General features: G+C 45.6%; 2 protein-coding genes across 2 annotated transcripts; one reads left to right on the top strand and one right to left on the bottom strand.

The window, feature by feature from the left end:
• Window positions 1-8,141: 8,141 nt before the first annotated feature.
• PtA15_4A272 (uncharacterized protein) lies at window positions 8,142-9,893 on the top strand (the record flags this gene model as incomplete). The annotated part of the gene is made up of 6 exons (XM_053168139.1): window positions 8,142-8,162; window positions 8,347-8,508; window positions 8,572-8,817; window positions 8,885-9,450; window positions 9,514-9,565; window positions 9,642-9,893. 6 exons carry the CDS (start codon window positions 8,142-8,144, stop codon window positions 9,891-9,893), a joined length of 1,299 nt encoding a protein of 432 aa, XP_053019378.1.
• Window positions 9,894-16,928: 7,035 nt separating this feature from the next.
• PtA15_4A271 (uncharacterized protein) lies at window positions 16,929-22,311 on the bottom strand (the record flags this gene model as incomplete). Its single annotated transcript, XM_053168138.1, has 12 exons — window positions 16,929-17,099; window positions 17,202-17,481; window positions 17,582-20,035; window positions 20,125-20,226; window positions 20,334-20,399; window positions 20,481-20,548; window positions 20,641-21,057; window positions 21,156-21,372; window positions 21,451-21,570; window positions 21,643-21,707; window positions 21,791-21,835; window positions 21,919-22,311. The coding sequence occupies 12 exons, from the start codon at window positions 22,309-22,311 to the stop codon at window positions 16,929-16,931; spliced, it is 4,398 nt and encodes a 1,465-aa protein (XP_053019377.1).
• Between the last annotated feature and the right edge of the window lie 93 nt (window positions 22,312-22,404).

Raw genomic sequence — 22,404 nt, 5'->3', positions numbered from 1 at the left:
CTGGACAGAATTTCACTAAAATCAGACACCCACACCCGCGGAGCGGGTACCCGGGTGCAAATGGCGGGTACCCGGGTGCAAGAGGCAAATACCCGGGTGCAAGAGGCAAATACCCGCGGCCCACAGGTACAATTGGGTCCCAAGACCTGATTGGGTCCAAAGACCCAATTTGATTGGGTCCGAAGACCCATTGATTAGGTCTGAAGACCCCATTCACTTTAGACCCAATCAATGGGTCTTCAGACCCAATTGAATTGGGTCTTTGGACCCAATTGAATTGTGACAGCTCTGTTTATGAAGTTTAGGGCAAAAAACCCGTCAAAATACGGGTTTTGGGCCCTAGCACTATAACTGTGCTGATGTAAACACTGGTAATTTAAATTACCAAGCTTGTTACATGGCAAATATGGCCACTACAAGGGTTTAAACACTCTGTAACAGAGGAAAGATTAATTATTGGCTGTGGGCAATTTATTTGTATTACTATAGTCTAATTTCCCTGACTCTGTCACATGACATGTTTATAATCAATTGTCATGTGAAAGAGCTTCAGTAGAAGACTACATAATGTTTTCACAAGGTAATTTTACACAAGTAACATTACTCTTTTATGTACTGTAGTTTATTTTTATGTACTTTCTTTATTTTACTAATTTTTGTATGTAATCCTTTTTTGGGCACATTTTATGGCCAATTCTTAATTATACAATATGTATATGAAGGAGTAGGAACAGAGGGTCACTTTGAGTAGGTGACCCCCCTTAAAATAAGGCAGGGAATTCATTTCTGCAATAATATTTAAGGCCCCGTTTGGCTGCCGCGTTATACGTCATAAATTGTTGAATTTATGACGCCGCGACCCAAAGTTTGCCCCCCGGTGCCACCAAAACTTTGAAACCCCCGGGGGTCGCGCGTCATAAATTCGACCATTTATGACGTATAACGTGGCAGCCAAACGGGGCCTAAGTATTTACAATTATTTATAGAGTTATTGCAGCCTTTTGGATACCTGTAATATCTCTAAGGCTGACAAATTGGGTCTTTGGACCCAATCAAATTGGGTCTTTGGACCCAATCAAATTGGGTCTTTGGACCCGATTGATGGGTCTTTGGGCCCAATTGATGGGTCTTCGGACCCATTGATAGGGTCCTGAGACCCATCAGTTGGGTCTGAAGAACCGTTGATTGGGTCCCAAGACCAGTCAGAAAGGCAGGTAGCTGCGCTGGGTACCCGGGTACCTGCCCTTTTTCTAGCAAAACTAAACACCCGCACCCGGTATCCGTTGGCGGGTACCTGCGCAAGCCGCGGGTGCCCGCCAACGGATACTGGGTACCCAAGGCCATCCCTAAATGCATGACTCAAAGCATGCAGAAAGTTGGCAAACAGGGCAAGATGCGGGACAGGGGACTTGACACAGGTGCAAGGGAACCGGGGTTTGAGCCATGCCCCCAACCTACGGACTTAGCGGATTGGTTGGAGTACGACTACGGCAGGAAATCTGGACGGACTGAATATTGCGGACCCCAAACAGGTGAACTGGGGCAGCGGAAGTGGACGGCATCACACAGATGAAGTTGGGGTGAAATCACCAGGTAGAGACTGGGGTTGGAGGCTAGTCAGAGGGTGCAGAGAACAGGTGTTGGAGAGATACTAGGCTGGGAAGCAATGCATGCGGAGCTATGGAGAGTGCAGGAAAGGAAGGACACAGGCAACATTGGCTGGGAGCAGAGTTATGCAGGTGGAGGGAGTAGAGGAAAAGGGACTTTGAGGCGGCTTTTCTCTCACTTATCTTGTATTATTCTATCATTCTACATACTACTCACTTTAAAGTATAACTGTAGTTACTGTTTACTCCTATTCTTACTCAACTATTTTACATTACTACATTGGGGAAAGTTTTTACAACTCAAATCCTTACTTGCTTGCAGAGTTTACTGTGGTAAATTGGAGCGCTTGGACCTTACGTAGACTAGGTGGATCATATCAGGTTCAGTGCGGAGAGCTGAAGAGATACATATGTTGCGGAAGCCCAGTGCCAGTAACCATTCAAACCCAGAGTTATCTAGAAAAGAGGTGGAGTGCCTTATCTTATCAGGCAACACACTTCTATTTTGACACCGCTGAGTTTGTCTCAGCATCATAGCTTGTACATGTCTAGTTGTGGATGTCTGATCATGTGTCTTGTAGTCAAAAGAACCCTGACATCTCTGACTTATCAACTCTCTAGCATGTCCTGTCTTTTTTTGTGTTATATCACTTGTTGGTTCTTTCTCATCTTGAATATTCAGTTTTATCTCAAACCACATTTTGACCTCATGTATAGTGGGTGGAAAATAGGACGGTTCACGTACGGCCAAAATCAGCAAGACCAAAATAAAGTTTATCCCACAGTCACAGCCAATTTGGCTGGGAAGGCTGGCTAATTGATAACATCAGCAGGGTTAAAAAATACCTCTGTGAACCATCCTAATATTAGGATTTCTGTTGAAATTCTGACTACCTCTTCTTTTATGTATACCAAATTCCACTGAATGTTATCCTTTGTTAATGTCTTACCATAACAAGTAGCTTATTTTTGATCTGATTAAATCACTATGGCAGCCTTTTATGTCATCAGAGCTCTGAGGAATAGCCTCCTGTATTATAATCTTATTCAACTTATGTCTCTAAGTTATCTTTATTCATTATCAACTTTAAACTTTATTCATTTATGCTGTTCAAAGTTGGTTTGCATAATTTTATGCATGCACAACTCATAAAATCATAAAATCTTTTTTGCAGGGGATATGACTGTCTGATTATGTAATACAAAATTTCCGCACCAAAACATTTTTATGATTTTATGATTTATGCATGCATAAAACATGCAAACCAACTTTGAACACCATGATTATCAAAAACATGTGTATAAGACTTTATCCATACAAGAAATAAAGTCATTGGTTCTCCTCCATACTGAGTCTTGACCACCTTGAGTCCCTCCATAGTGATCATTGAGTCCATTCAAAAAATCCCATCCTCTTTTCTCTCTCATCCTCATTAGTGAGAATTTTGCACAATTTCACTATGGAAAGGCTGAGAGTTGACACCAGGAAAAAAAAGTAGTCACTTGATGGCAAGTGACATGACACAGCTTTGTTTTCGGCTCCAACACTACTCCAATGCTGCTCCTCTCCACCAGCACATCTAGGGCTCACATGACAGGTGTCAGGATCAAAGCACTCAATGTGACAAAACCAGATGATGCTCAGCTTTGGCCCTGGCCTAGCTGATGCTCAGATTTTACCCTGGCTCAGCTGATGCTCAGTTTTTGCCCTGGCCCAGCTGATGCTCAGTTTTTTCCCTGGCCCAGCTGATGCTCAGTTTTTTCCCTGGCCCAGCTGATGCTTAGCTTTGGCACCAGCCACCTGATGCTCATCTTTGGCCCTGGCACAGCTGATGGTCAGCCTTGGCCATGGCTCAGCTGATGCTCAGCTTTGGCCCTAGCCTAGCTGATTTTCAGCTCTGGTCCTGTCCAAGCCGGTTCCCGTCTTTTTCCCTGGTCTTTCTCAGCTGATACTCAGCAAGCTGGGCATCAGCTGGCCAGCTGGCCCAGGAATGGTCAAAGCTGAGCATCAGCTGGGACAGGACTAGGAAAAGGCTGAGCAAGGACTGGTAAAAAGCTGAGCATCAGCTGCGCAATTACTAGTACAAAGCTGAGCATCAGCTGCGCAATTACTAGTACAAAGCTGAGCATCACCTGGGCAAGGACTGGGCAAAAGGCTTTATTCCAATTCTGAGAGAGATCTGCGTGAAAAAGCTGAGTATGAGCTGGGAAAAAAAGCTGAGTATGAGCTGGGAAAAACGCTGAGTATGAGGTGGGCAAAAAAGCTGAATATGAGCTGGGTACCAAAGCTGAGTATCAGCTGGATAGAACTGAGGATCATTTGAGCTCATCAAAAACTGAACAGGACCTCCTTGGTAGATTTTGGAAGGTGAGGAGATTGTTGGGAGATTGGGGTAGATAGTGGATAGATATTGGATAGATGGTGGGTAGCTGGCTGGAGCTGCTGTGATGTCACTTGTCATCAACTGACTATTTATTTTCCTGGTGTGAGGAGTGGGGATTGACTAGGGCTGGCCCCCGTTCCCTGCCTCTCCGAGTATACCCGTGGTCTGCCCTGCGGGTATAGGTCTCCGGGATGCCTCTTTTCCTGGACCGTACCCGGCCTACCCGGCGGGTACAGTCCATGGGCAGCCTCAGAAATACCCGCGGGTATATTGGGTATGAGGAAGGTCATGTTCAGGTGTGCTGAGGCTACCAATCTGCACCCGCGTGGAGGAAGTGAGCAAAAAAAATGCACATATCAAAAGTGCAAAGGTCTTTCAGCCAACAATGGGAAGTTACTTATGTTACGTTATCCAGCGGGATTTTTGTAAAGTAACTTCCCACCGTTACCAGATAACGCGTTATTGTTATCTGGTGAAATGTTCCTGTGCTAGTTTGGATAACGTAAGGGAGGGGACTTTCGGCCTTGATGCCGCAAAAAATAACGCCAATAACGCGCTAACCGCGTTATCTGGCGTAAAAGCGCCATAAAATTGGCAAAAAACCCGCATTATCCGCATGTTATCCTCCTCAGATTGCAGGGGATAACGTAACGGGTCTAATAAAACAGAAAAAAAATCAAAAAATAATGTAACTAAAACAACACTGCCGTTAGCGCAACAATAACGGCACCAATTCGTTTACGTTATCCGTTACTTTTTGTTACGGATAACGTAACTTCCCATTGTTGCTTCAGCCCGGACTGGGGCCCTCATGGCTCATGGGCGCAAAGTGGGTGCAGTAGCTCTGGGCACTTACGGGCCTTACCCGCAGGAATCGGGAAAGGGTTGCGGGTATACCCGCGGCAGCGGTGGGTAGTTACAATACACTACAATAACCGCCGTTATCTGCATAACGTAACACTTGCTGTTACTGCGCTTGTTTGTTATCGCTACTAGTAACAACTAGTTGTAACCCCGGGCCCGTATTGTAACAGGCCTAATTTTTTTGATGCGTTACTTGCATTACTAGTAGCGTAACGCGTTAACCACCGGTTAACAAGATAAAGAGGGGCAAATGGCCCCCTCTGGATCATATGCAGTCCAATATCTGCCCCTCCGTGCGGGCAGATATTGTAACAGCTCTTAAATGCCAAACATCCTGGGTGTGCGATATGGTAACCCACTTCCGTTACGGTTAACGGTAACGGTAACAAGAGAAAAACCGTTACAATATTGGTACGTTACCGATAACCGTGCCGTAACTACCCACCGTTTCCCGCGGGCTGGCGGGTATACCCGTAGCCCGGCCGCCCCGTGGGTACCCTTTTCCCGTTCCCGATACCCGCGGGTAAGGCTTGGGCTGCTCAATTTTGGTACCCAAGTGACGGGTATACCCGCGGGACGGGAACCGGGCTAGCTCAAAGTGGCCGGGTACCCCGCGGGATCCAGCCCTAGGATTGACCAAGGAGCTGGACTTGGATTGGGGGCACTGATGGGTCTAGTTTTGTTAAGCTCTGACTTGATGATTGATTACAAAATCAGGAGGAGCAGACTAATGTGTGTCAACTAGGTCAACAAGATCCAAAGGGGGCCTCTACACAAATGAAAAGAAAGCAGAACTACATAAAACTGTGACAGTAACAGGGAACTGGGGACAGGTGACATGGAACAAACAGGGAACAGTTACTGGGGACAGGGAACAGGGAACAGGGGACAGGGGACATGTGACAGAACAGGGGAAAGGACAGGAGATAGGAGATAGGACAGAAAAATAGGGGACAGGTGACAGGAGACAGGTGACAGGACGTGAGCAAACAGAAAGACAGGCTAATATTCTAACAGACAATTGTATATGCCACACTATTTTGGACTATAGAATCTAAACCCACCAACTTCAAGTCATTCTTGTTGATGAGACAGTTTAAAATAGGCTTCCAAAGGTGAATATGAGAAAATAAAAATAAAAACAAAGCTCTAACTTTTTTCAAAAAATTCAAAAAATGCAAAAAAAAAAATTCAGAGAAAGGTAAATAGACAGAAAGATTAAAGAATCAGCCTAGTTCACATTTGGAATTTTATGCCTTTGACTAAAATTAGTGTTGCTGATCAATAAAAAAGTAAGCTTAAGAAGCTTAAAAATGGCTGTGGGAGTCCAACTTTCAGCAAAGGCTGACATTAAACGCATGTGATTGTAATTAAAATCTTGCTAGTCAAAGCTCAAAATGAACCAGGCTATTGAACATGAAAATAATGATAATAAATGAAAAAAATGTGACCCAAAAAAGTTTTAGCTTGACGGGTGGACAATCTGCAGTCAAAATGGGTACATTACACTACAGTGCCAGAATGTCAGGTGTGCTGATGAATGACTCACTCTAGAGATGGCACCAACAAACCTGTTGCGGGTACCCGCCAGCGTGTGCGTGTTCAGGTGCGGATGCTGGATTTCTAGGAGAAATCAAGTGGGTACCCGCTCTTGTTTGGGCAGGTGGCGGCTGCCATGACAACCGGAAGGACTGGGAAGGCCTTCCTTCCGGTCAAAGAGGTTCTGTAACCCCGGTTCAAAAATGGTGTGGTGTATACAATTGTCTACTGAATTTTACATAATAGGGGGGTTCACGTACTGCTCATGCAAATATTTTTTCCAAAACCATCACCTGCACCTTTTGCTTATCCTGAGAAAGCAGCAAGGTTTTGGTGGGATATGCTGCCCTTTGGAAGTGATTTACATTGCATCAATCTTACTGAAAGGTGCATGAGCAGACTGCTTAAGCAGTCAATTTTGGCCAACATGATTTGAACCCCCCTAATCTATTTAAACCATGTTACGACTCAAGCCCTCGTCTCCTCCTAAGCCCCTCACCTCTGACTTCCTCCCATGTTCCATGGATGTCACACGTCCATCAGCTCCATCTCAAACTCTCTTCCTCTAGTCTTAAACTCTCCTTGCTCACCCTTGTCAAAGCTCATCTCCGCATTCGGCTCCTCTATTCATCCGCATTCGGCTCCTTTGCTCATCCACACCTCCAACTCCTCAAAACGCTTCTCATTTCAATCATCGCTTTCTCATCGGCAAAACTCGAAATCTTCGGCACATATAAACCTGTCCCTCAGCCATCTTCGACTCTTTCCTTGGGGAACTCTTCTGACTCATTTCGCGATAATCTCAATCTCTTCTGATAAACTCCTGATTATCTGTTCCTCCTGAAGACCATCTTTCTCGTCTTCAAAACCCAAACACTCAAAGCTGAACAACTCCGATTTCTTCGAAACCTCTCGGTCGTATGTCCTGGCATTTTCTCTCTTTCTTCTTTTTTGCTTGTGCCCGAATTGACATTTGTTTCTTTAGTCTGCTCTTCTTTTTCTTCCTCTTTTGTCATCCTCTTTGTCGTGCTTTTCCTTTGTTGTGCTTGCCTTCAGGTATTTCTTTTTCTTTTGTTCATTTTGTTTTTGTTTCTTTTTGATTAATAAAAAAACCTTCAGTTTGATTCTTAACAAACCATACTAGTTACATGAGAATCAAAACATTGGTTCTCCTTGATTTCTAATTCACATCACCTTTGAGCAACATCCGGTGAACCTCTCACAGCACCCTCCCTGTCCCCTTTATTCATCCTCTTGGCTCTTCTCTTGCTTTGGGTTTGTGAGGTCTGATTTCAAAATTTCATCAACTACAAGCTGGTAAGCCCAGTAACAAAAAAAGCTGAATCCCCCAAGGTTTGGAATACACCCAGGGGAGTCACATCGTGGCCTTCAGGGTATGGATTATGCATATTTCCAGTGCTTATTATGCACTTATGCAGTAGTAGCAAACCAATGATACACAGACAATGGTGCAACAGATACAATACATTGCATTAGCTGACCAAAGCCATTCATGCAGACCCATGTGTTGGGTCAGCTTCAGGCTAACTGACATCAGATATGCCTTGGACTGAGGCTAAATTTCAGGTTTAGGCTAGCTAAATTTAGCGAGCCCAAATCTGAAAACAAGCCTGAGGTATGTTGACCCGGGGTTAGCCCGGACCAATGCGATTGCCGGCCGGGTTAAGTTCCTCAGCATCGTCAAGCTAACGCGACGAATGTGAATGCTCTAGGCTCTCCTCCAGAGATGTTTAAGCTCAATTCCAGGGTCTCCCCAACGCTGCAGAAACGTGCAGTCCGAGCAGTAGCCCTTTGCCCGACAAGCTCGGCAAGGTGCTGGGTCTGGATTTCGGAACTGGCCAGATAGTTTGGTAAAGCTGTAAGTTAACTGAACCCCGTACCCCGGGTGCTCTCACGGGTGATTACACCCGGGTGTCGGTCCGGGTCTCTAGGTTTCAACTGGTGAGTTTGCAGCTGGCTGCGGGCACCGCGCAGCCTCAGCTGGTGTACCGGTGGGGCGCAGCAGAGGAAGTCACCGGCAGCCGGAAGACAAACCACCCACCGTCACCACCGAACGACCGATTTCCTCAAGATCCGAAGCAATGGCACGCCCAGTAAGTAGCCAGGCCCATGACCTGAGGAAATGCATATCTGACCAGACTGGCAATAACTTGCAGGTCGTCAACGTCCGCTCAACATCCGGTCAATCCTCGAGCACCATCCCCCTCCCCGCAGTCTTCACTGCCCCGATCAGAAACGATGTCGTCCAGGACATCCACAAGAACTTAGCCAAGAACAAGCGTCAAGCATACGCCGTTTCGTCCAAGGCCGGTGAACAAACCTCTGCCGAATCGTGGGGAACTGGTCGTGCAGTTGCCCGTATTCCTCGTGTCGGAGGTGGCGGTACTCACCGTTCTGGTCAAGTAGGTCATGTAGACAAGATTCCAGCCCCCCACAACCCAACATTAATCCAGTCCCGTCCTTTCCCAGGCTGCTTTCGGTAACATGTGTCGAGGTGGTCGCATGTTCGCCCCAACAAAGATCTGGAGAAAGTGGCACGTCAAGACCAACTTGAAGCAGCGCCGTTACGCTATTGTTTCGGCGATCGCCGCCACCGCAGTTCCTTCATTGGTCCTTGCCCGCGGTCACCGAATTGAGAAGATCGCCGAGGTCCCTCTCGTCATCGCTGACGAGGTCGAGTCGATCTCCAAAACCAAGGAGGCCGTCGCCGTCTTGAAGTCGCTCAATGCCCATGCCGATGTCATGAAGGTCTCCAACTCTCGCAAGGCCCGTGCCGGTAAAGGAAAGATGCGTGGCCGCCGCTACCGTCAGCGTCGTGGTCCCCTCGTCATTTACAACGAGGACAAGGGTATCGTCCGTGCTTTCCGAAACATCCCCGGTGTCGAACTCGTCTGTGTCCACCGAATGAACCTCCTTCAACTTGCCCCTGGAGGTCACATTGGTCGATTCTGCATCTGGACTCAAGGTGCCTTTTCCCAGTTGGACGAGCTTTACGGCACTTACGACAAGCCCGCCACTTTGAAGAAAGACTTCTCGTAAGTCTCCTCCAAAGCAACTCATGAGTAAGTTGATACTCACCTGCAGCTGTCTTCCTCCAGGTTGCCCATCTCCAAGGTCAGCAACGCCGATATCAGCCGAGTAATCAACAGCGTAAGCCAACGATTCTACTCCCACATGCTATACTCTCTTCTGCCCCTCAACTGAATATAATTTTATCTTCTACCAGGATGAAATCCAATCGGTCCTCAGACCCGCCGGCCCTTCTCGAGTCAAACGACCATTCACCCAGAAGAAGAACCCATTGAAGAACCGAGCCCTCCTCTTCCGACTCAACCCATACGCCAAGGTGCTGATCCGAAACGAGACTCTCAAGCAGGCCAAGAACTTGAAGGTCAAGGCTGCCGCCGAATCCAAGAAGGGCACCAAGAAGATGGTCCCCGCAGGCGAGAAATTCCTGTCCACCCTCCAAGCCCCTTGATTGTCTACCCAATCCCTCTCCTCACCTCTCAATTGTACCCTCTCAGTAACCTCGGACGATTAATGCATGCTCATTTTTGTCCACTTGGTCTGAGTTTGGTTGGTGAGAAAAACTGCAACTCTCGGTCATTCCTTATGAAAGTCCTCTTCCTCAATCTATGGTTGTGAAACCCTTCGAGCTATTTCGGATGTTTCCTTATGCAATGCATTCCGAAAAAACACGCTCCACCGGTTTGATTGCGCTTTGTTTTGGAGTGAGACATGAATGCGAGCACATAAGCCCTCACAGCTGATCCGGCCAAATCCTGTTACAACAATGCCGTGAAATCATGTCCTTGAGAACTTGAAGTAGGGTTGAACTTCTGAGAAAGTGCGAGCTAATCGGCGCCCTCAAGACCCCGAGTTTAACTAGGCCTGCACGGCCGGGGAGCAGCGAGCAGCGGAGCTGTCCACGCTAATGGAGGCCCATGTGTTATGTTGAAAGTCCTGCGTGATGAGTTTTTCGATTTGGTTTGAAAACCACCCATTTCAACTTTCTCCTCCTTGTAGCCGCTTCGTTTAGGCGCAAGCACTATACCCTGACCTGTCTGTTTTTGACCAAAAACAAACACCTGGCACCACCTACTTTCGGTGGGTGCCAGGGGGACTTTGACCTTGTTGCGTGGTGTGATGCTTACACTGGTGCACAATTCAGGATCAAGAATACAGCAAAAGCGAAAAAGCTTGCGGGTGCGGGAGGTTGAAAATTGCCTGCTGCATTTCAGCCACACACCTGTACAGTGCCCGGAAGAAAGTTTTCATTAAATTTCTTTTGACAAGAACACATACAAACCATGCCTGTTAATTTATTATTTATTAGGAGGATGGACAGAAAGGTTCCAAAATAATGAATATAAGTAATGTTTTTGGAAAAAATAAGTGCATGCTAGCTGAAAATATTTTTTTCATTAAATGATAATTTTGGAAAATCTTTAATACTATTCCAAAAAAATTGTGAATAAGCAGAATCAATAGACTGACATGTGACATGAATGATAATAAATGAAAAAAATGAATCCCAAAATCCATCCTAAATTTTTGTGGGCAGGGAAAGTACCTCAAAAATTGCAAATTTGCACTGCAGGTAACAAAAAAACAGTGTCTGAGGTGTTTTCACTGCCAACTAAAATTTAGGATGGATTTTGGGATTCATTTTTTTCATTTATTATCATTCATGTCACATGTCAGTCTATTGATTCTGCTTATTCACAATTTTTTTGGAATAGTATTAAAGATTTTCCAAAATTATCATTTAATGAAAAAAATATTTTCAGCTAGCATGCACTTATTTTTTCCAAAAACATTACTTATATTCATTCTTTTGGAACCTTTCTGTCCATCCTCCTAATAAATAATAAATTAACAGGCATGGTTTGTATGTGTTCTTGTCAAAAGAAATTTAATGAAAACTTTCTTCTGGGCACTGTACAGCTCCACTGTACAGGATGTCACATTGCCTCCGGGCGACTGGTTGAGCTTGAGTTGCGTGTTGGGCCGACTGTTGGGTGTGGTGCTTGGGCCTGGCAAAGGCGCCGGTGGGGGTAAAATTGCACCAGGATTCCAATGGTGCAACCCTCAATACCCCAATGTCAATAATGAAGGAAATAGCATTTTTCTTCCAATGATATTCCTGTATGCAGCTTGAAATACAGGACCTATACAGGCTTGAAGGGCAGTGGCTGAGATTCCAAAATTGGGCCTGCCGGACCGCAAGCTTTTTCGCTTTTGCTGTATTAAGTTCATCATGATGTTAGAGCATCCGCATCCGTGGCTAGATTAGCCTGGGCTAAGGCCCCAATTATAAACGATATTTGAAACTTTATTCAAATATATTTCCGTTTGTTTTGAAGGTCAGTTATCACTCGTTCATAGTTAAATACAGGGTTTCAAAGTGTTTTTGAGCTCAAAAGTCCTCATCGAGGACTTTTGAAATTGAAATTTGCCAAAATTTGCTAATGTACATGATTACAGGTCTCAATACACCGTATGAGCTCCTGTACCATAAATCTTGAGGTTGATGTGTCTTTCAATCAACCATGTACACATCTGGCTGGCTGAATTGGGATGCCAGTATCCACCACCCAACCCCCAAACCCACTTGTTCCATCCCCTCCCCATGAGAACGTGTGGACCAACAGCTGCTGGCCTGACTTCACGCAGGGGCACTACGCGGAATCCTGTGAGGATTCCTTGGGATCCTCGTCAAAGGAGTCCCCGGGTGTACGGAAAGCCCTCCGGACGGGGTCCCTCGGCCCCTCCGTTCGAGAGGCTTGGGGTTGCTGAAGGGGCCTGGGCCAAAGCCACCGGGCAAGGTCTGCAGATTGAGATAGGCTCCGTTCGACACAAGCCCGCCGACTGGGTTGCGAGCCCCAGGAGAGTTCCCATGCCAACTGGTCGACCCCTAGTGAAGTAGAACAGTCCAGTTGGCCAGCATTCTTGCTCACCAATGCCAAAATTGGCTGTTTGTGCGCCTGGGTTTATAATTGGCCAGGTTTTGAGTCACTTTTGAAACCCTGTATTTAGCTATGAATGAGTTATAACTGGGCTTCAAAACAATTGTAAATATATTTGAATAAAGTTTCAAATATTGTTTATAATTGGGGCCTAACTAGCTCGGATTACAATTGGAATAGGATAATCCGATCGGCCATCCGCATGGGTGGGGATTAGCGGGTCCAAGGCTGTTGGAGGTTATGTGTTTAGGTGCCTATATGTTATGTGTTTGGCACCTAAACACATAAAGTTCATGCTAACAAGCATGATGCATATTCATTTTGAGATTAGTCCCAGGATTAGTGGGGTCTACATTTAGACCCCACTAGCTCCAAACGGAGCTCCGGGCTAAGTTGATCCCCGTTTGATCCAAGACAATGCGGGTGCGGGGTCGAACTAAGTGCCGGCTAACTTAGCGCCGGTTGCAGATGGTCTTAGGAAGGTGGACCATTATATTCAAGGTTCTTCCTAAAGATTCAACACATGCGCCAGTCCTGATCAAGATCTACAAGTAGTGGACTCTTCAAGGTTCAACACCCCTCTGAGCTATCCACCGGCTTGTTTCTCTTTCTTTTGTTTGTTGATTTCTTTCTGTTGTTTTTCTGTTGTTTTTGCCTGTTGGTCTGCGTGCATTTCATGCGTGAGGATTCCCCTGTGATATGTTGTTCCAGGAGTCAAACTTTGAGTCCAAACTTGGAAGATGGGTCAACATGTTTCTGATTTAGGGAAATGTCTGATTTTATTTGATCATTGATATTCTGAGTCTGCTCCAAGTATGTTCCAATTCAAAATCTTCACGCACATACTCAACCAACAAAACCAAATTTTTGTTGAGTATCCAAACTTGGCACTTCTCAAAATCTCTTCCCAACAGCTATTTTTTTATCCTTTTTGAGCTCAACGTCCAGACCACAACCAATGACAGCCTCAACAGCAAATAATCCCCTTATCAAACTGCATCTGCCTAGCATGGAAGGAGTCCCCCATTTGGCCCTTTGAGCCAGGATTGAACCAGCGACTGAGGAGAGGAAAGTCAAAGATGGATGATCCCAACAACAACCATTGTGGTTTATAAGTGGAAACTTTCTTGACTGAGCTAACCTGTAAAGGGTATCAACCAGGCTAGAGACACTAAGTTGGCCACAAACAACAAGTTTTGGAGAATCATCTGATCCTCAACTGATTCTGGCATCAATGGGAATACAGTCAGCACTCAGGGTCCTTCAAGATGAAAAACAAGTGTTGAGCCTTATGAGTGCATTTTCACTGTTGAAAAACCAATATGGACCAATTTGCAGGGGTAGAGGGATGATAGTAGGTTAAGGCCCCGTTTGGAGCCAATATAATCCGGGTGATATATGAGTTTTTTTGCATGACATCCTATGTGACATCTGATCAGGTCCGCCAAAACTTGATCAGATGTCACAAAATTCCAGATTATATCACACAATTATATCGGCTCCAAACGGGGCCTAAATTACGCAAAACTCCTTATCAAATCTTTGACAATTATTCAAAGAGTAGATATTCCAGGATCTCATGTCACCCAAATTTGAGAAACCTAACCAGGAAGAAGTAAAATTACATATATATGGCACATAAACAGATCATTAGGGGGTATTAAATATGTCCAAATCCACCATTATGGAATTGACTGGTTTGAAAAAACCCACCATTTTTAAAACATGCCGGTCCTTCTACCCCATTTTTGGATCCACTGGTGAACAATTTCATTTTTAGATAATTGACTGGTTTCTAATTGTGGATTTCTCATATTTGATACCCCCTATTTTGATACTTTGACATATAGTATAAAGGCAATGAAAGTAATATTTTGGCAAATCTGTGAACACATATTGACTATAAGGAAGGATGAGTACAGCCCACACTATGGTCCCCAATGTATTCCCCTTGATGGCAGGTCCGTTTGGTCATCACAAGCTCCCCTTGATGGTCCCTCCTTTTGGTCATTGAGAGGAGTAATGTACTCCTCTAGATGGCTGGAACGAAAAGGTCATCCAGGGAAGTGATTACTCATCTTGATAACCACATGAGGAGTAATCACTTCCCTTGATGACAGGTTGTAATTGGGAGGAGTGCGTACTCCATTGATGACCAGAACAAACTGGTCATAAAGAGAAGTATGTATGTCTCCAATGACTAAAGCCTGCACCAGAACAAATTTCAGGGGGATTTGATTCAGTTGCTTCTTGTCATCTTCCTGCTACTCCCTTAAAACTTTGGTGTTCTGCCCCAAGAACTTGGTCTATACGGTTTTTATAAGTTACAAGTTTCAATTGCACAGATTTAAAATCACATTTTTCCAAAATTGAAAAACCTTAATCCACTCCAATAAATCTGAAGTGAAAATCTGTCAACTTCAAATAGTGATTTTTTTTTATCTGGAAAGCACATTTTTGGAGTGAAATTGGGTTTACTCCAAAACTGTTGGAGTGCATCATGGGTATAACTTCTTTCACTCAAAAAAAATCTGGAGTGGACTATGGTTCACTCCAAAGAAATTGTGTCGGAAAGTCCCTAGGCTGTTTGACCCAAAGACAGGAAACATAAGAGTTATTAGACAAGGTTTGATTGCGCTACTCTTGCGTTTTGGTCACTAAGATTTGAACATCCTTTGAAGAAGTTATAGGTTGTTATTAATGAGGCTTGCAGGAATCACTTCATAGGCCAATAGCCAATAATTGTTCAACCATCCCAAGACTTGCCCCCTCTCCTTAAATGCATCAACCGGAGCTTCTATAAAATTGGCAGTACATGTATACATAAAACTTTCACTTCCACCTTACCACTTTGCCAATAGACAGACCGTACAACCCTCAGAAAGCTGCATTGAACTTTAAGCGCTATAACGCTCCCAGTCAGGTGCTTCAGTCCTAAGACCCAAAGATAAATTCAAAACACGCACTCCATGTCACATGTCGTGTCAGACTTTAGACATCAAGCAGACCTCCATCGGTCAGAACATTTTGCTCATGTATCTTGTGATAGTGAAATGTTTGAAAGGAGCGTAATTTGACTCGAGCAGTGTCTGCTAAGAGGACCAAGACAACCGCGCATAGAGACAATGTGTTGGTGGCAGGATCCTTGCTCCCAGGGATGTCAAAGCCCACCAATTCCAAAGCCCCCAATGTAGGCAAAAAATCTGTTACAACGGTTGAGGAGGAGTTCTTTTCCCCCGAGGTAGGACACGATGTCACCAATCAAATAGACTACAGTGACCCCGCCATGTAAGCATAAGGATGGTGGACACAAATCCTATGCTTACATAGAGGTATGCTTCTTAGCCAAGTAAGCATAAATCAATGTATGCTTATATAGGACTGGCCTATATAAGCATTGTGAATTTCCAGGGCAGTTTATGCTTACATTGGCAACCACCAGGAGTGGGTTGCCATAGCCAATTCACGCATGTATGCTTATATTCATATGTATGTATTTCCATTACTATCTTGCACACAGACATTTCAAGAAAGAACATTTTTGAGGTTGAAGAGCTGTAGTTTGGAGATTCTCATGGTTTCAGAGATGGAGAACAGCAGTATCTATGGCCCCTTGGCCTCTTTTCCCAGTCCTATATAAGCATTTTTTTGTTTTCTCCCCCCAATTTTTTATGCATTATGCATTATGCATAAAAAGCATCAAATTTGTGGTAACCAAAAATGGTGGATGGAAATCCTATGCTTACAGCAAATTATGCTTACAACGTGTATGCTTACATGGCGGGGTCACTGTAGCCACTATACCCCAGACCACAACGTAGTGGACTATGGTTCACTCCAATGAAAGTTGGAGTGGGCTATTCTTCACTCCATTTTTGTAGTGGATTTAGTACCTTTTTGGAGTGGATTTAGCCTGCCCCTAAAAGCCAGCAAAAAAGAATAACCATATGCCTTATGTCAAAACCAAGTTGAGGCAAAAGAGGCCCAAGATTTTTGACAAATACAGAAAATTAATGCATGCTAGCCTGTGAGGTGGAAAAGCACTCTCACTAAAAGGTGGGTGGATCACCAGGAAAAAACAATGATCACTTGCCTACAAGTGACATGAGAAAGTAAAAAGGCCCCTTTGTACTTTGCTATGTCACTTGCAGACAAGTGATGATTGTTTTTTCCTGGTGGATAGTCTTTCAGGGATTGGACATGGAAGAACAAATGTCTGTTTTTCTCTGCAAGCAAACTATTTTACGCGCTTCTTATAAACTAGGGGCTGGTATGTGGTACAGGTAAAATACACAAGGCTGAGAGACGAAAGGGGAATACAAGGGTTGACAGATGATTGAAATTTCAACATACATTTGGCTAGCAATACAAACTGAGGCTGAAGGAAGGAAGCAATTTCCGTGCGGGAAGATGTGAGGTGAGAGACCTGGTGAAAAGCAGGGGGATGTGAAGAGGAGTGACTTGAGTGATACTGGCGCATGAGCTGGTCTTCTCTTTCAACTTTGAGCGCAAAAATGTGTATTCTCTCGACACTGGTCTTCTGGTCATAGGTGCATTTTTCTCCTTTTGCACAAAGGCCTTAAGATGGGTTCTTGACAGCCTCCGGTCCCACATTCCATTTCCATCGGTTCCTCTTCTGTCTCGTAGTCAGACAAACGATTTTGCTTGTCATTTTGGGCCTCAAAAACTGTACTCTCTTTCTCGTTGGTTTTTTTCTGACGAAGTGTGAAATTGTAATTATTACTAGGATTGTCAGTAACTCAGTTCATGAACCACCATACAGATCTCTACAACGCTGAAGGTGGTAAGGTCCCCACCTTTTCTTTATTCGAGCTGGTTGTATTTGCTGCTGAGGCAGTGACTAGCGCCATGCATTGACATTTGGACCAAAGATGATCTGGAGTTGCGCCATCAGACGATTGAAGACCTTGCTCTAAGACTTTGATTGCTTCAAGTGAAGCTCTCTGCTCGGCCAAACTTGTCGAAAACTGGTGTCGGCCACTTGCAATATCTCGGCCATGGAAGCGGATCCGGCAGACTTTGACTGAAACCGGGTCTTTGCCCTCTCCTTTGGGATTAGGCTCGCTTATTTCAGTTCTTTGGGAACAAAGACAAGACATATAAACCCATGTAAAACACCATCAGTTCGAAATCGTTCATCAACTGCTCGCAAATGATATCCACCAAAGATACTTACGTTGTTTTGTGGAGTTCAGTGCATTGATACTGGTCACGCAGTCTCACCAGCCTGGATACGGGATCTCTAGCATCGAGTCGAGACAATCCTGGGGTGACATCTTCAAATATAACAGTCAGGGTTCGATAGGCCGTTTGGAGGTTAAAGCCGCTATCGATGAACACCGCGCCAACGACAGCTTCCAATGCGTCATTCAAGATCTTAGGCGGTTCAAAGACCACGAAAAGGTTGTTGATATCTGAAAAGAACTCCGAGATCTTCGTGAATGGCTCAACGGCTTTGATGGCCTCCGCGCACGCGTCACGGAAACTATCGGACTTGTGCATGATGAACTCGTGTAGACCTAGCTTTTTTATTGCCAAGAAACCCAGGCTACCATTACAACACAACTTGGCTCGGGCTTGACTCAATTCGTCCGCGGTGGCGTTATCGAAACGCTTGTAGGCATGCTCGACTATCCACATATCGATTACCGCATCTCCAAGCCACTCCTCCCTCTCGTAGCAGTTTGTCAAGAATGAGTTCGCGCTACGGTGAGTCAAGGCTTGAACTAGCAATAATTTTTCTTTGAAGACGTAGTTGATCTTCCGCTCGAGTCGTTCGAAGTGGAGGAGGAGGGATGGATGGAGCTTCTCGTGGGCACCCTCTTCAAAACTATTATCACACGCTCGCTGGCTCCAAGGGGAAGTGCCCCCGAAGCAAAGGTCGAAGGCTGTTCCGATTTTCAGCCCAAGTTCAACCCCGCCAGCAAGGAACCCAGCACCCAGGAGTGCCTCAACGACATCGGACAAGACCCGTTTAGGGATCTTCCTGGAGAAACTCCCGTTGGCGAGCTCTTTGCCTTCTTCTGTTTGAGCATCTCTGAATTTATCTGTGCGGAAGCGTTGACTGAGGATAGAGCCGGGCAAACCGGCCTGAATAGCTTTCCGGCGTAAGTAGGCGTTGCCGATAGAATTGGCGCGCACATGACTCATGTCACCTTCGTCTTTCTTGAGGTGTTTAAGATATACGTGAACCGTGGTGGCCAGCTTAAGGAACGCATCTCCAAACGTCTCAAGGGTTTGGTAGTCCCAAGGAACCCCGACACCAGGCGGTGTAAGTGCTTTGATTCCAAGTGGAAGCGAGACTGCAGGAAAATCCAATCGCTTGAATAGAGCTGTCGCCTGAAGTGCATCATGCAAAAGACGCGTCAAGGAGGGCAGGTAGCTCAACACTTTCCAAAGCGACCGAGGGATAGGCGTTCCTTTACAAAGTTTCAACGGCAACAAGAGCCGGTAAGACAGTGCCGATGTTGATTCGAACTTTGACAGATTATCCAAGACCTGGAAGGTACTTTGGAGATAGACCAGTTTGCCTTTAAATTGTTCTTGCTTCTGATCGTAAACAACTGCGTAAAAGTGACCGAGGTTGCGAAACTTCGAGAGTTTCTTACGAAAGTCCTGCATGTCGTGGCTAGCAGGAATGAGATGAGGCTCGGAGGCATGAGATAGGTCGTCAGACGCTTCGCAGGTGTCGAATATTCTGGAATGGAGATGCGGCATGGGGACTATGATACTTTGGTAACGTAAGCTGTCCTTCCAACTGGAGAGTGGAATCAGTGGAGTGTCCACCAGATCCCAATCTATCTTGCATGCATCCTTTAGGAGAGGTGCGACCAGGAAGAACAGTCTTCCTTCGTATGCCTTGCGATTTACGGCGACTTGTATCACCAATCGAGTGAAGGTCTCCAATCTTTGCAGGTTGATAGGTAAATTTTCCCTGCTCCATGTCATCCTGTGACTCTGTTCAACTTTGACCGACAGAGCTCTGCTAGCCTGGTAATGATCATACAAGTGCAAACCCTCCGGGATACATATGCGTTCAGCACAAAGGAAACCTATTGTCGAGAATCCCGCGGGGCTATCGTCCGGGAAAGATAGTTTGTGGAGCCAGACTTCTGGTGAGGTGCGGAAATCGCCGAATACGTTCGGGACGATGGCTTCGACATGGTCTGATAGTGCAGTAGTTTCGATTTCTCTACCGTCCGCGTCTCGAGCCTGACCGGTGTTATCTTCTCTATGGGGTAGGAAATGTTCGTTCAATACACCCATCTCTCGTAAGACTTTGCAGGCTTCAAAGGCGGCCGAACGCTTGGCTTCTTTTTTCGTCGGCATCTTGATTCCTGTAAATGTGCGCTGAGAAGGTCGGAGAGCAGCCATAGGGGGAAGCGTGACTCGAGATTTGAAACTAGCCCCCAAACACGTGACCTCATATTCCGGCACAAGGACTGGAAGAAATTCATCTTTCGGGATCAGTTGACAAACGCCATTCAAAAGAGCTGGAGAAGCACTGTAGGTTAAGATCGAATCATTTCCATTGGTAAGTCGGCAAGTCAATCGAGGTGTCGCTTCGACTGCGCCGTCTTCTATGAGCTCATCATTTGGACGGTCGTAGAGTGTGGCTTTGAGCTCCTCTCTATAAAGAAAATGCAGATCAAGAGTGATAGCTCATAAGAAACTGTTTATGATTAAAGCCTCAGGTTTGATAAAATTTGAAGCTGTTACTCTTTCCCACTGTACGCCAAATATTTAGGCGCGGAACCAGTCGGAAGCATGACAATGAAGTCAGAATTGGGCGCTCGAGCTCGACCACGAGATTGAATGTAACTTCCAAGAAAGATATGAGGGACAACTTCACGTGAGCATCGCGTGGTCATGACGAATATGTACCTTTGCCAGGCCAGTAGGCAGAACGCAATATTCAAGATACATACCCTTTCGATGTTGTAATCTCATCAAATCGAATGACTACCCTACATGAGGGGAAGTCCAGACCCTCCCTATGGATTATATATCAAGTTACATCAGCTCTAGAGCAAGTGGGTTAGGCCAACATAGTGTTTCTTGAAGCTGATACTTACTCGGCCACATTCGTTGCGATCGTCAAATTGTGTTCACCCGTCCTGAACTTTGCAACATTCTTGTTTTGCTATGGGATTGGAATTTATGGAGATTGGGTGAGTGAAGATGTGGAAAAGTTGGTTACTCTGGGGGGAACCAGAGGATAGGAGAACTACCAACCGTTTTTGCGTCCATCTTGATGCCAAGCGAGTCGGTCTCGTTACCACCGCTGAGGCCTGTCAAGGCCCCGGGGCGGATAAAATCTTTCAGCTGGGCATTACGCTCCAACAGAGTGAAGAGCAGTTGGACGTGTTGCCGACGTTCGACAAATACAATGCATAGAAAGTCTTTGTGATCGTCCTTTTCCTTGTATTCGACCAGGATTTTGCTCAAAGCGATGACCTTGGATGAGAGTTGATCTTCAGGAATATCATCAATGTTCAGCATCTCCTCGAGTTGCTCAATAACTTCTTGGACCTTTTGTTGGAGACTTGGATCCAGCATGCCCTCGGATATCAGTTGGTTTGAGCCGCCGATGGCCGAGAGGGATTTAAGCCAGTCAAGGATGGATGACGAGTACGCGTAAATGCCTAACTCCTGTCGACAAAGAAGGTGTGGTAGGCGCGTGATGAGCTGACGCGTCTTGACGCCTGGAAGAGTTAGATGCGGAAGAGATAGAAAAGAAAAGACGGTACCAAGTACAAAGATTCAAAGGCGGCAATTAGCTTGGGACTGGCATGCACCACAAGCAGCTCGTTAATCTGCTTCCAGGGAGGATGAGAAAGATTTTGAAAAGCAGGAGAAGGCTCGAAATATGCGGCCATTTCGTTGGGCTTAAAGGTATGCTGTGAAACATCTTCGATGTGCCTCTTGACCTCATAAATTTGGGCTGCAAGAGAGCTCTGAAGGGTCCTGTTCGATTTTAAGCGAGAGGATTTCAGTTCAAAACACAAAGCTGAATGACAGTCACAAAAGCAAGAGGACACAAACTTTATATCTTTTTCCGCCTTTTCCAAGTTCGTATAGTTCCAGATTGGCGATGCTGTCAATCCCAAAATCTTGGGTAGGCGCTGTGTGGAATCTTTGGCCAGACGATGGTAATAACTCTGCCTGATGGGTTCGAGCGGAAAGGTTGAGTTCGCGTCAGCATCATCCAGCATATGATGCATCCCAAAGACTTACATTATTTGATTGTACAGGTGATTTTTACGACAATGATGAGCCTCATCGAAAACCAGCAAGGATATCTATTTACAACAGTTCTCGTTAGTACTCCAGGCGCGATTTTATCCACGGAAGGTATTGAATTAAAATGATGAGAAAAACACACATCCTCGAATTTCCAACATCCCTTTGAAATCAAGTCATAGAAGCTCTAGATATCATGACGAGGTAAGTTAGGTCAGAAGCTTGTACGATGGATGGATCTGGGTCGGATGGTGGGTGATGGCTACATACCTGAGCAGTTGAAACGATCACGTCGACCTCGTTCAGTGCCGAGCGCCATTTATCAACGTTCCGAAGGTCTGACGAGACGCCATTATAGGTTTGGACGCGGAGGGTGGATTGTCTCTGGATGTACTCTGCCTGCTGCTGGACGAGCCGACGAGTAGGGACGAGGAAGGCCTGGATCCGATGTTCGTCAAGGCTCAGCTTTGTCTGGGCGGCCGTCCACACAATGAGATTGAGGGCCACAAGCGTCTTCCCGGTACCGGTATCGGCGCGGATGATGATGTTCCGCTTCTTGGCTTCCTCTAACAGCTCTGCTTGGTAAAGCCTCGGTATCTTTAGCGATTCGTTGTCATCAGCACCGACACCAGCCGAGCTGGGGTGAGTATCAGTGTCATCCATGATGGATGATCAAGACAGGTTGGAATGAAGGGACTGGTCGATGGCCCGGGTCTTTAAGTACCCCAGAGTCAGAATCAGATCAACATGATCCCC

Source organism: Puccinia triticina, chromosome 4A (assembly GCF_026914185.1).
Source record: "Puccinia triticina chromosome 4A, complete sequence".
NCBI classification, from domain to species: domain Eukaryota; kingdom Fungi; phylum Basidiomycota; class Pucciniomycetes; order Pucciniales; family Pucciniaceae; genus Puccinia; species Puccinia triticina.
Note: the sequence above shows the minus strand (reverse complement) of the source record. Positions and strands in the feature narration are given on the sequence as shown.